The 13,636-nt window shown below is 43.6% G+C and overlaps 1 protein-coding gene across 1 annotated transcript in view; it reads left to right on the top strand.

Moving 5' to 3' along the window:
- The window catches only part of LOC126210503 (centrosomal protein of 128 kDa-like), a 133,966-nt gene that overhangs the window by 98,573 nt on the left and 21,757 nt on the right, over positions 1-13,636 (top strand). The window contains exon 3 of the mRNA XM_049939748.1: positions 3,232-4,496. Within this exon, the coding sequence (XP_049795705.1) occupies positions 3,232-4,496 (1,265 nt within the window). The remainder of the gene's footprint in view (positions 1-3,231; positions 4,497-13,636) is intronic.

The following is a 13,636-nucleotide window of genomic DNA, read 5'->3' as shown; positions in this document are numbered from 1 at the left end:
TCAGACTCTTTAAATGGTTACTTTGAAAAGGACACAACCAATTTTCTTCTCACGTCATTTTCCAGTATGTGGTTTTGCTACATCCCTAATGATGAAATTGTCGATGGGATGGTAAACCCTAATCTTTCATCCTGTTAGCTATCTTTTACCACATTAAGCAAAGGTAAATAAGATGGACACAAGAACCATTGTAGCAGGGTGAGCAAGTTTACAAATATAGAAACAGCTGAATCTCTAGTTTCACACTTTTATGTTACTTGCTCTGATGAAAGGAAATTCAAAGCAAACAGTTGGTTATTAAAACATTGGCTAGGATCAAAACACCAGTGCACTACTAGCACTAACATATTGGTAACAATTAGGTCAGAAATTGCAGTTGAGCTTCAGTTGTTAGTGAGAAGCAATCTGAAACAAGTGTTTCTTATATTTTAGCCCTTTCCTGGAGGTGTCAAACCACCCAAAATCATTGACAAAATGTTTCACAATCTGGTTTAAATCGAATTGAAAACTAATCTCAACAATTTTCATATTGTGGCTTTTCTAGCTTTCCCGGTGGATACGTTGTAAATAATCTTCTCGGGTTTGCTGCCGGATCACTTTGTGCAAATATTTCCTGAAACTGTCAGACATCTTCAGGTGGTTCAACCTTGCTGGTGGCTAGGTATGAATGACAGTATCTGCACGTTGATGCCCCGTTCCTAGAACACGTGTGTGAAGAATGCACAGGTGCAAAAATCACGCACGTGCAATGATTTGCAGATAGATGGTGCCGTACTCAAATGCCCTCTGCCGAAAATCGCAGAGCGTCTCTCGTCTCTCCTGTGCGTGCACTTGACACTGTGTATATTCACAGTGCAGCTAGACGTTTCTCAGTAAGAAATCGTACTAGACCAATAACGGGTCTGTCATTGAAAAATCTTGATTTTTCACGTCGTGATTTAATAGCAGCCAATGCAGGGTTCCGGGCTGATGTCATTGTAGTGTTCTTGTACTGTGCAGAATGTCTGGCCTGTATATGCTTCCCCACATTGACAAGGAATCTTGTACCCACCACGCTGGTCTTTTTGCCATATTTCGGTGCCATGTCAAGAACCGGAAGAGTCCTCGAAAGATATGGCATTAAGTGGATTTTTCGACCGTCTGCAAAACTGAGAAACCTGTTGGGTTTGGTCAAGGATGATCTTGGCCTGAGGAAATGAGGTGTGTACAAGATTCCTTGTCAGTGTGGAGCAACATATATAGGCCAGATGTGTCACACGGTACAAGAACACAGCAATGACATCAGCGTCAACAATTTGAGAACACCGTCTGAGTACAGGACATCACATGATTTCTGAAAAAGCAGAAGTTTTATCCCCGGCATCATCTTTCTGGGATTGCGTTATTAAGGAAGCAATACATATGCATACAGCCGGTAATCTCGTCAACAGGGATGCAGGATCTCAACTGACTACAGCCTGGAACCCTCCATTGGCTGCTATTAAATCGAGACTAGTAACGTCTGGCCACACTGTTAGTAAACCCAGCGTACAGTGCACGCATAGGAGAGCCGCTTTGCGATTTTCGGTGGAGGGCATTTAAGTATGGCACCATCTATTTGCAAATCATTGTTGCACATGCACGATTTCTGCACCTGTGAATTCTTCGTGCGCATGTTCTAGAAATGAGGCATCGACGTGCAAATACCGTCAGTCGTCGTACCTAGCCACCGGCAAGCTTGAACCACCTGAAGATGTTCGACAGTTGCTCCAAAGAAATATTGTGGTATTTGCACAGTGTGATCCAGTGGCAAATCCATGAAGAGGATTTTCATGTTATATGGAGTCACAGTAAAATGGAATCTAAATGATAATGCTTTCACCATTTGAATTTTATTTCCTTTATATAATGGAAGTGTTATTTAGATAATCTCAACGACATTTTAAAACATCTTGGCTGTGCTGGTCTTGTGGTGATTCTAGAGACTAGTTTCTTTATAAATAAATCAGCTAATCCCACAACCAATCGGGAAATTTTAAAGATTTCGAAATTACACCTACCTTATTAATCAAAATGAACACTTGTCTCAGTTAGATATTTTCTCAACAGCTTGTCTCGGTGAACTCTAATTTTTGTACAGACTTTGGTTTGTTGTCCCATACAAAACAAACAATGTATGTGGTGTTCAAATACAATTTATAACATAATTATTAATTGCAAATTAATATTTTTTTTTACCCTTGTGTTCATGGAACTACCCCTTCTGTTAAACTATGTAGTTTCTGTTGAATATTGCAGTCTTTGTGCTTGCTACTTAATTTGTGGATGATTTGAGCATTATAGGATTTCATGGAGCCTTACATTTGTACATGAAACAAGAGTATTAAATTGAGAGTTTTAATAAATTTATCATTTATGTTTGGTTAGGTCAGTAAACCCTTAAACTTTTTAGTGCTGGAGATTCATGCTCCAGAGTAATATGTGTTCCTCTGGTCTGCATCAATACTGTGATTGGATGCTTTTTCTTCTTCATTTTTTGCCAATGTCTGGGTTGGATGCTTTTTCTTTCTTCATTTCTTGCCAATATCTTCATACTCTGTGTTGTGAAATATACTTTATAAGAATGGATTTTATTCATTGAGCAGATTTTGGATTGCACGTCAGAACAAACAATAGAGTGTTCCCTGCTATAAGTTTGAGCTACTGTCTGTCTTCTCTCTTCCCCAAGAAGCAACGGGGCACTCACAGTATCGTAATGCCTTGATGAGGGTTCGCTTCACTAAATATTAAGAAATATGTCTGTTCACAGAATCCTTGCCTAATCTTCCAAATTTGAAGTCTTCCATGATGCAAGAAGTGTCACATATTTCAACACCCAACCTTTGCAGTGCAGTTAGTTTAAAGCAATGGTCTGTGAGTAGAATTACTGATGGTACAGTTTATTAACATCTTGTGGGAATATTGTTTGTAATTTATCAACAAGACAATGTCAGAAATATTATAGTGAGAAATATGATGGAAATCATCTGACTCACTTGGATGACACCGTGCAATACTAATACATTAAGACTCTATAGACAGACTCAGCTGATCATCTATGTACATATCACACAATATTATTTCTGCTTCAAGCTTTCACTGTTACTATATTTTATTCGTATTATTCAGAATGATTTGTGTTTGGACATGAAATAAATCACAGCTGGTATTTTAGTGCAGGTATTTATTCTAAACTGAATTCTTTATTTTCAGCCACAACCGCCAAGGAAACTAAGAGAGAATTCCCAGAGATCCAGGTCCCAAAGCACTGGTTTGCAGCATGCTGGTAAAAAGGACAGTGCGACAGATACAGAATACATTGACACACAGTCAGATGATGGCTGCTTCAACTGTGATGCCAAAAGGAGATTGCGATTTGATAGCATGGACAGATGCTTTACCAGTGAAAAAATTGAGGAATTGTCAAGAGAATTGAAAGAATATAGTCTGTCATTAGAGGTTGCAAGTTCTCAATTGGAAATTAACAAAAAGAATTTAAGCAGTATTCAAAATGAAATGACTGAAGAGTTATCCAAAAATAAATGTTCCCTACAGATAAGTCAAGATAAACGTGTTTTGAATAATGAGCTTGAACTGATGAAAGAAACATTGCAACCCAAAAAGATAAAATATCAGGAACTCAAGAATTCACATGATGAAGAGTACAGGATGCTGGAAGAATCCCACAGGAGACTTAATGAAACATTCAATTATCTTAAACAGCGTTCAAAAAAATTGCAATGTGACTGGGAATCTCAATTGTTGGAAGAGCAAGCTATAAATTCTGACTTATCATCAAAGGTTGCACAAAAACAGCAGATGATACTTATGTTACAGGGTGAACTTTCATCATTGGAAGTTGAGTTTGAGGACTGCAAAGCAGAACGTGATAAAATGGTCAGTGAGCATAACATAGAAAAGGCTGCATTGCTGTGTGAATATAGCAAAAATATTGAAAAGCTTGAAAAACAGTTAGAACAGATAGAAAGCAGGCATTCTGTAGAAAAGCTTGCTCTTGAGGAACAGCTTAGAAACTTGGAGACAGATTGCACAGAATATAAGATGGCAAAAACTAGTTTTGAAGCTGTGCTGAGTGCCAAGGAAATGGAAGTCGCAGAGTTGATTGCAGAGTGTGAAATCCAGAAAGCAGAGTATGCTGACATGAAACTGAAACATGATAAAGATTTTAAGATCTTATTAGAGCGATTAGAAACTGCATCACAAGAGCAAGATGCAAACATTCAAGAACTCCAGATGCGATTGCAGGCAAGTGAAAAAGAACTCTTACAAACCCAAAGTTCTTTGGAGCAGCAGGCAAAGTCCTACAAAGAACGCATATCCGAGCTAGAGGATGCACTGAAAAAGAAACTTGAAGCAGAAACAAAAAATAAGATTGATAAATGTAAACTTGCTGAGCTTGAAAACACTGTGGTGGAATTGAGATTGAAGTTGACGACTGCAGAGGACCAATTTAACAGGTATTTTTGAGACTTTTTCTTGTTTTTCCTTCACTGCAGACATTAAAGTAGTTGTTCTCTGTGCAAAAAAATTCTTGGTCCTCATACCTGGACTACTGAATTGCAGAGGAAAGAAAGGGGAGTATGTAAGCAAAATTTGATACTCTTGCCAAATAAGGTTGCTGACAGGATCTAGGTTGGCAGTTACTGTTGCTATGTTAGACAGTCTAAATTTTTACATCTTAGGTTTGCTGTTATGTTTTTAAAAAAGCCAGCAACACTTTGTGGTTTCTTCATATTTGGTTGCCATCACTGACAGTGTTTTTTATTATTAACTGCCACTTACCCAGTTTGTTCAGTATGAGCACCAGAAGGGTCAATGAGATGCTCTATTCTTAAAACAACATAATCAATGGTCCAACAATGTAGCAAAAGGCAGATCGCTACTTACTGTACAGAAGACTTGTTAAGTTGTAGACAGTCACAATTAAGACAATTACATAAAAATTTTGGCCACAGCCTTCATCAGCAAAAGAGAAACACACACCATTCATACATATAAGCAAGCACGTCTCATGCCACAACTGACAACTCCAGCATGTCGGGCCAGAATGCATGGTGTGTGTTTCTCTTTTGCTGATGAAGGCTGTGGCTGGAAGTTTTGTATAAGTTACTTTTAATTATGTCTGTCTGCAACTTAACATGCCTTCTTTGCAGTAAGTAGCAATCTGTCATTTTCTGCATTGTTAATATTTCTACATGGAGTTTCCATTGTTTGTAATAAACAGTTGCTCGCAACAGTTCTGGTAGAATCTGAGCAATGTGTTCCTGTATACTTTCCTTCAGATCAGGTAGAGATTGAATGTTCCCTGGTAAATGCATTCTTTGTTACTTACCTGGAGTGAAAGGTCACGAAAATGCAGATCAGGTTACCTTGCAACCATGCAACCGGATAACCTCACATTTGTGGAAGGTTATATTAAGCAGATCTTTCACTGTTCAGGTGACATGAGGTGTTGCCCTATCTTTCATGAAACTGGTGGTTTCCACACAGTTGCACTGTTCCAAAGCAGTAATCATATGCTGTACAGTGAGGTCTTGATAATGTGCAGATGTCACGGTACACCTGATAGGCGCTATGGGTGTATTATCTCAAGGAAGAATGGACCAAGAATAAAGGTGCTTATGAATCCACACTACAGTCACATACTGCAAGTGTAGTGGCTCTTTGTGCGCAACAAGCAGTTTAACAGTACCACAAATTTGGCACTTCTGTGTACTTATTGCAGCCTGTTGTGTAAAATGTGCTTCGTCAGTCCATAAAATGTTGCTTGGCCGCATGTAATTAACGTCAGCCTGTACCAGAAAGCAAACAGGAAGTTCAGAATGTGCTGCAGCTCATGGGATTTCAGTTTCTGCACTGTCTGGATCTTGTACAGGTACCAGTGTAAGATAGATCATAAACCTGCCTGTACTATTGACCATGGGATGGACAATTCTCGTGACACAGTGCAATCACTAGTACTCCTCAGGTCACATCCCCCCAGGGGCTCAGCATTCATTTGCTGAGTACGGGCTTGGCGACCCCGGGGTCCTGAGCTGGGGACTGGTCAGCGCCGCCAGTCTCCTGTCACCGTAAATCCCGGACATGCTTCAGCGACCACCGCATGGCGCGGCGGTGGAATGTTGTGTGCTGCGGGGAGTGGTAATCTTGGCTTGACCGCCTGGATTGCGAGAAAGGACAACCTCTATAAAAACTCCTCAATCTTCCGGTGTGCTCCGCGCCTATGAGATGCATGGCTGTTGGGGTGGAACAGTCGCAAGCGGGCAACCTCTGGGGCACCTGCCACACCCCAGTTGTATAAGGCTTACTCAGGCACGCGGGGCTCTGTCTGAGCGGACCTTTAGTTCCCTAGCTGCTCGTGGGACGCACATGGCAACCACGTATTTCCCTTCACGAACTTCGCAATCAGTCAAGCGCATGAGGGAGGCTAGTCCTCCAGATATGCAGATAGAAAAGAGTAACAGGGCTCATGGAGTCATCAATGAGAATGTTTTCATCGTGATTAAGAGGAAGGAGGGCTCATTTGAAAAAGTGTCTCCTTTCTACATACATAAAGGTTTAGAAGGACTCGCAGGTACACTGAAATCTATCAAACGCCTGAGGAATGGTACCCTGTTAATTGAGACTACTAGGGCAAAGCAAGTGGAGCTGCTTCGAAAGTCAACTAAGTTAGGCGAGTAAGATATTACTGTCAAGTTGCACAATTCCCTCAACTCCAGTAAAGGCGTTGTCACCTGCCGTGATTTAATGGATATCGATGTCGACGAGCTGAAGCAAGAATGGGCCACACAGGGGATTGTCGACGTGGAACAAAGGACACGTAGGAATAATGGAGTTCTTGAGAAATCTGCCACCTTCATTGTGACTTTAAATTCGCCTGTCTTACCTGAATACGTTCTGGCTGGTTTCCTCCGACTTAGGGTTCGGCCTTATATACCTAACCCTATGCGCTGTTTCAAATGTCAGCGATTTGGCCATACAACAATGAGTTGTGGGGGTGAACCAACCTGCGGTATATGTGGCAAGGCAGCTCATGAAGCTGGGACCAACTGCACATCTCCAGCGCTGTGTATCAACTGCTCTGGGAGCCATCCCGTCTGGAGCAGAGACTGCCCCGTCTTTGCGGAAGAACGACAAATTCAGGAGATCAAGGTGACAGAGGCTACCTTGTGTGGAAGCCAAAAAAAGAGTATAGGGCTACAAAATCCCCTGTCTTTGCCACATCCTATGCCTCCTTGGTGCACAACCGTGCGTCGCAAGTCGACGCTTCTACGCAGACAATGTCCAGCGTCGCAGTCTCTTCCACCAATACCTGTACCTGCGTTTGTACCTGCCAGAGCACTCCCACTAACGATATAGCTACTCAGGCTGCTCCACCTGCACCAACCGCTATTGCTGAGAAAGCTCCAGTGAAGCCTTCGAAGGCCCTCCAGAAACAGAGTGCCTCTCCACTTCCCCCATCCCCGACTTCCACAAAGAAAACGGGACCAGGGAAAGGGGCACGGCGTTTGACGTCAAACCTGCCGAAGGCGCCATCGGATGTCGTCATGGCATCCCTGACTGATGAGGAGGAAATTGTCATGGATTTTGATACCTCTTCCCCAGAACCTGGCAGCCCCTCTGCTGCCACTCGCTCTACAAGTGCCTCACCAGCGCGGCGCAAGGACAGGGGCAAATCTGAACCGAAACGCTGAAATGGCTCCCATACTTCAGTGGAATCTGAATGGAGTCAGACCTCGCTTTGCAGAATTGCGGCTGTTAGTACAGGCAAACCCCTTTTGCATCTCTTTGCAAGAGACACATTTTAAGGAGACTGATACGCCTGTACTTCCAGGATATCGCGTGTACAGGAAAGACGACCTGACTGGTACTAGGGCTCAGGGTGGGGTGGCCGTGTTCATTAAGGACACGTTCCACTCCTCACCTGTGACCTTAACCACAACGCTACAAGTGGTTGCAGCTCGGATCCTGGCCCAGGTTGATGTCACAGTGTGCTCCCTGTATCTACCACCCGCTGAGCACATTGACAGTGAAGCCCTCGCACGGCTCATTGATCAGCTCCCCCAACCCTTTCTCATTTTAGGAGACTTTAATGCTCATAATGCATTATGGGGTTCCAACAAAACCTGCCCCAGAGGCCAGATGATTGAGCAGTTGATCCGGACTTCCGACATCATACTGCTGAACACAGGTCAGGCCACGCATTTTAGCACCGCTTCAGGTTCGTCTTCTGCCATAGACCTCTCTATTTGTTTGCCTGTGCTTGCGGACATTGCTCAGTGGGTCGTAGACGACGACCTTCATGGCAGCGACCATTATCCCATCTGGATCCATCTGCCAGTTGAAATGGGTCGTGTCGCACAGCCGCCGAAATGGTTGTTCCGGAAGGGAAACTGGACGCTCTACCGGCAGTTGGCTGTTTTTGAACGGTGTGAAGGCGTCCAGGATTGGGTGGATCACATTACGGCGGTGATGCACCATGCCGCTGATGTATCCATACCAAAGTCAAAGGGAACACCTGTGAGGCAGCCTGTCCCTTGGTGGAATGACGACTGTCGTACCGCCATCAGAGACAGGCGGGCGGCTTTGAGAAGATTCCGTCGGTGCCCCACTGCTGCGCATCTGACAACTTTCCGAATAGCACGGGCGCGGGCGAGAAAAATCGTTAGCGAGAGTAAACGGAGGTCTTGGCGTGAGTTCCTGAACTCCATCAATAGGTCCACATCTTCAAGCAGAGTATGGGAAGCCATTAGGAGGATCTCAAGGTGATACTCTCGACCGCCACTAGCAGCTATACGTGAGCGGGGGTGTCTCCTAACATCTCCAAGAGACATCGCCCGGGCGTTGGCAGAATCTTTTCAAACTATTACAGCCGATTCTAGCCAGGACCCAGAATTTCTGCGCTATCGGGGTACACAGGAGAGGGCTGGTTTTGATTTCCGTTCAAAGAACGCTGAGGAATACAACCAGCCTTTCTCTTTGTGGGAGTTGGACTTTGCACTGTCCGTACCTGGTCCAGACCTGATATCGTATAGTATGCTGCAGCAGTTGGATCTGCGGTCAAAGAAAGTCCTCCTTCAACTTTTTAATGAAATTTGGAAGACAGGTGACTTTCCTAGTTCGTGGAAAGAATAGATTTTAATTCCCCTTTTAAAACCAGGGAAGGATCGGACCGAACCCAGTAGCTACCGTAGCATTAGTCTCACGAGCTGCGTCGGAAAGACATTTGAGCGTATGGTCAATAGGCGCCTTGTGTGGGTTCTCGAATCCAGATCCTTACTTACCCGCTGCCAGTGTGAGTTCAGGAGGTATCATTCCACCCTAGATAACCTGATCCTACTCGAAACAGCGATACAAGATGCTTTCCTACGTAAGCAACACCTTATCGGGGTTTTCTTCGACCTGGAGAAGGCGTACGATACTACCTGGAGGCATACCATTTTGCGGCAGCTTTATGAGTGGGGTTTCCGTGGGTGTTTACCCACACTCATCAGATCCTTTGTCGGACAGGTATTTTAAGTACAAGGTTGGGAATGTCCTGTCTGACCGTTTTAAGCAGGAGAACGGTGTCCCTCAAGGAAGTGTCCTCAGTGTGACAGCTTTCGCGATTGCCATCAATAGTATTGCGTCCGCAGTACGACGGCCCGGGCAGTGCTCCTTGTTTGTGGACGATTTCTCCATTTTCTGTGCGTCTTCCTCCCTCACAGCTGCTACACGCCAATTACAGCTGACACTTGTGCGATTGGAGGAATGGTCTAAGACCATGGGCTTTAAATTCTCTTTGGAGAAGACTGTTTGTGTAGATTTTAACCGTTCCCGTTCTCTTTTTAATCTCCCTGTTTTAAAACTAGGAGACACTGTTCTCCCCTTTATGGAAAAAGTAAAATATCTCGGGCTTATTTTTGATCAGAAGCTCACATGGTTGCCACATTTAAAGGACCTAAAAGTCCGCTGTTTAAAGGCTTTAAACGTCCTTAAATGCGTCAGTCATAGATCCTGGGGCGCTGACAGGGCACGTCTGCTCCAACTTTATAAGGCCTCTGTGCGACCTCGACTGGAATACGTATGTCAAGCTTATGGCTCTGCAAGACCTTCCTACCTCAAAATGTTGGATGTGATTCACCATGAGGGTATTAGGCTTTCAACGGGAGCTTATCGCACGAGTACAGTTGCTAGTCTGTGTTTCGAGGTGGTTTATTCATGTTTTCTTAAGTTTCATTTCATTTGTTCCATGTTTTCTTGCAGTATGTGCTGTGATATGAAGGCCATGACAGGAGCTTGTTTTGTGAACCAGTTAAAATAAATTGGACACTGTCTTGAGAAAAGGACTCCCAGGAACACTGAGGCTCTTTTCCATTCTTTGGAATCGCTCTTGGAACCAGTCAGTCCAAGCTTCTTGCAGAATTTCATTCAGGAATGATGGTCAGATGTCGCTAGTTTTCTGGAAGTAGGTGTTTACCATTTTGAACCCGCAGCTGCAATTATGTTTAATATTGGTGGGCAGGCCTTTCTTAGGAAACTGTGACAACATATTCTTATGTTGTTTTAGGTTCATAGTGCCTCATTGCCAAAAACTGTTGTGCAGACTCTTTGTGCACTTTACTGAATTTTTCAAGCTGTCTTTACCACTTGTCCAATCACTTGATCATCTGCTACTCTGTCAGTGAATTTAGCACAGTGGGCACATCACTTGTGAGACTTAAATTTTTGTGGACAGTACTCTGTGCCAATGTGCCCCCCCCCCCCTTGTGTGTGTGAAGCCCCCCCCCCTCTTGTGTGCACATTTGTCTTGTTTTGACAAAGGCCTTGTTGACTGAGAGCTTATGTTGTGACAGTCTCTTTGTTGTGCCTATCTGCAACCCAGCATCTACACTATATGGTGAGTAGCAACTATACTTTTCATAATATTGTTACATTCCTTCCTGTATTTTCCATTGTTTGTTTATAAGGATTGCTTTTTTAGCAGCGAAGAATCAGTGATGTTTCAGTTGCACATAGCAAGCAGCTCGCACAGATGAAAGCTACTGAATTTCACCATTTCAGCTTTGTACTGTAAATGTGTGACTCCTGCCAAGTCATTCAGACCAATTGGAAGTACTGTCTTAGTTGGAACACGCATGATTTGTGCGCGGTGAATCAGTAGCTGCAGCTGTAAGAAGTGTTTGATGTTGTTTGCATAAGATTGTGCTGTTGTGAGGAACCTGAAAAGGAAATGTGGAAGTATTGGTCTGTTTCTCCATAATATTTCCAAGAGGGTAGTGCATATGATCAGACAGCTGAATACGGCCCCAGACTGACCTGCTCATGATGTCAAACCAACCATGATATGTTGTCAACAGTGTCATTGCTCTCATCAAAGTATAAAATAAAGTATATACTCCTGTGTAGCCTCTCAGTATCACTGGCCAGAGTGACCGAGCGGTTCTAGGCACTTCAGTCTGGAACTGCGCGACTGCTGTGGTCGCAGATTCGAATCCTGCCTCGGGCACGGTGTGTGTGATGTCCTTAGGTCAGTTAGGTTTAAGTAATTCTAAGTTCTAGTCGACTGATGACCTCAGATGTTAAGTCCCATAGTATTGTTTGCTCAACTGTGTGTGAAATCTTATGGGACTTAACTGCCAAGTCATCAGCCCCTAAGCTTACACACTGCTTAACCTAAATTATCCTAAGGACAAGCGCGCACACACACACCCGTACCCGAGGGAGGACTCGAACCTCCGCCGGGACCAGCCGCACAGTCCGTGACTGCAGCGCCTTAGACCGCTCGGCTAATCCCGCGCAGCTAAGTCCCGTAGTGCTCAGAGCCATTTGAACCTCCCAGTATCGAGCACCTGCCTCCATGTGCTGCTGTGTCTGTAGCCCCACATCTGTTAGTTGCAGTAGCTCGATCTAATTTTCGTGGCCTCTTTTGGTGACACCTTGTACCTGTAATTTGAAGTGTTGGATGTAACATGTCTCTCCAAATGAGATCTTGTACTTACTTACGATGCTATGTTTGACCACTGCTGCATTATTTAGATTTCTGTATTTGATGATCCACTAGCAGAACAATGAAGCAGTTAAAGTAAGAAGTCCCATGCAGCTGCTACATTGTCTGTTATACATTTATACATCTTTGCTTCCTAAGCAGATGAGATAGTTGTGTATGAGGACAGTAACAGCTGCTGACTGTTTTTTTTTTTTTTTTTTTTTTTTTTTTTTTTTTTTTTTTTTTTTTAATTTTTGTTGTTTGTGAATGTGATAGCATTTATGTGGGAACAGTCTATTCAGATGTTAGCAACACACAACTCACAAAATACAAAAATCTATATAAATCAGTGTTAGTGAAATCAACATTGTGAGTGAATACAAAATCTTGTTTGAGGAGACACAGCCTGGGCTTAAAGACCTGCAGGAGAAATCAGTAAAATTTGTAATGTAGGAGAGAGATTTTATGCGAGTTAGAGGCAAATAAGTCAGCTCTAGACAGCTCGGTCAGTAAGAGCATAGCTTGTGGGAAGCAACTTTGCAGTTTGAAACAGTAATGTCAGATACTATGTTCGTGTAAGTTGGTAGATTAACACATACAAATTACCAAAATGCAAAACAGGGGCCACAAAACATGGGTTTATAAAAGATATTTAATACGAGGCTGGCAGCAACCTCATGTTAATCCAGAACTTCCAGACCACCCCCCCCCCCCCTTTTTTTAAACCCTCTTTTCTGAAGCTGGAAACTTGGGAGAAATAGAAAAACATTAGGTTTGATTCCATAATGAAACAGTTGTGCCCACGGAATGTATTTATTTCAAGTAGTAAAGGGTACAGCAATCTGTTGTTAATGATTACTGTATCCTTTGCTACTTGATGGAAAAATATGACACAAATCTATAATGGGAAGAATAGGTTGCTATGAATCTGTGTCAGAAGAAACACTTTGTAAGTGAGATTCTGAAAGTTACATGACATTGTTGTTCCAACCCAGGAACACTAACTTTATAACATGAAACGGCAGAAAACACATGAGGAACAAAGTACATATGACAGCAACACACAAGTGTCCAGCAGAGACTTGATTTGCTGCAGCAAATGTGGTCATCAGCTCTAACGAGGAGTGCAGCTGGCAGGCTGTGCAGACGGCTGCTGTGCTACTAGCATGCTGGGGGTGTCTAGTGGCTGCATTGAGCACAACCTTCATGCACAAACTATGAAGTGAAGTGTCACACTCCCAAATTTAGTAGTTACAGCAGTCCTCTTCTTTTGTGAAGAAATGAGCACTGTGCTCACGGCCATTCTTCTGTTGTCGAAGTTGGTTGTCGAGTCCTCTAACGCGCTGCCATCGATACGTGGGACTGGAAATGACATAAGCGTGGACAGGTGCGGCACATGCCCCACTGTGAGAGACCGTATGGGAGGACAGGTAATAATGTTGCAGCTTCCATTTCCAAGTCCTAGTCCAACTCTGTCAAAGAAGGCTGCAATGGAGGTGGCAGTGAAAGAGGCGTCCACTGCGATGGAACAGGAGCTGGATCCTGCCTTGGCCCCTAACAGCTGAAGGGAGCACCCACGGCAGAGGAGAGAGTTGCAAAGGCACCTGCAGCAGAGAAGGCAAAGGCACC

This window comes from Schistocerca nitens, chromosome 10 (assembly GCF_023898315.1).
Source record: "Schistocerca nitens isolate TAMUIC-IGC-003100 chromosome 10, iqSchNite1.1, whole genome shotgun sequence".
Lineage (NCBI taxonomy): Eukaryota > Metazoa > Arthropoda > Insecta > Orthoptera > Acrididae > Schistocerca > Schistocerca nitens.
This window is presented reverse-complemented; position numbering and strand designations above follow the sequence as displayed.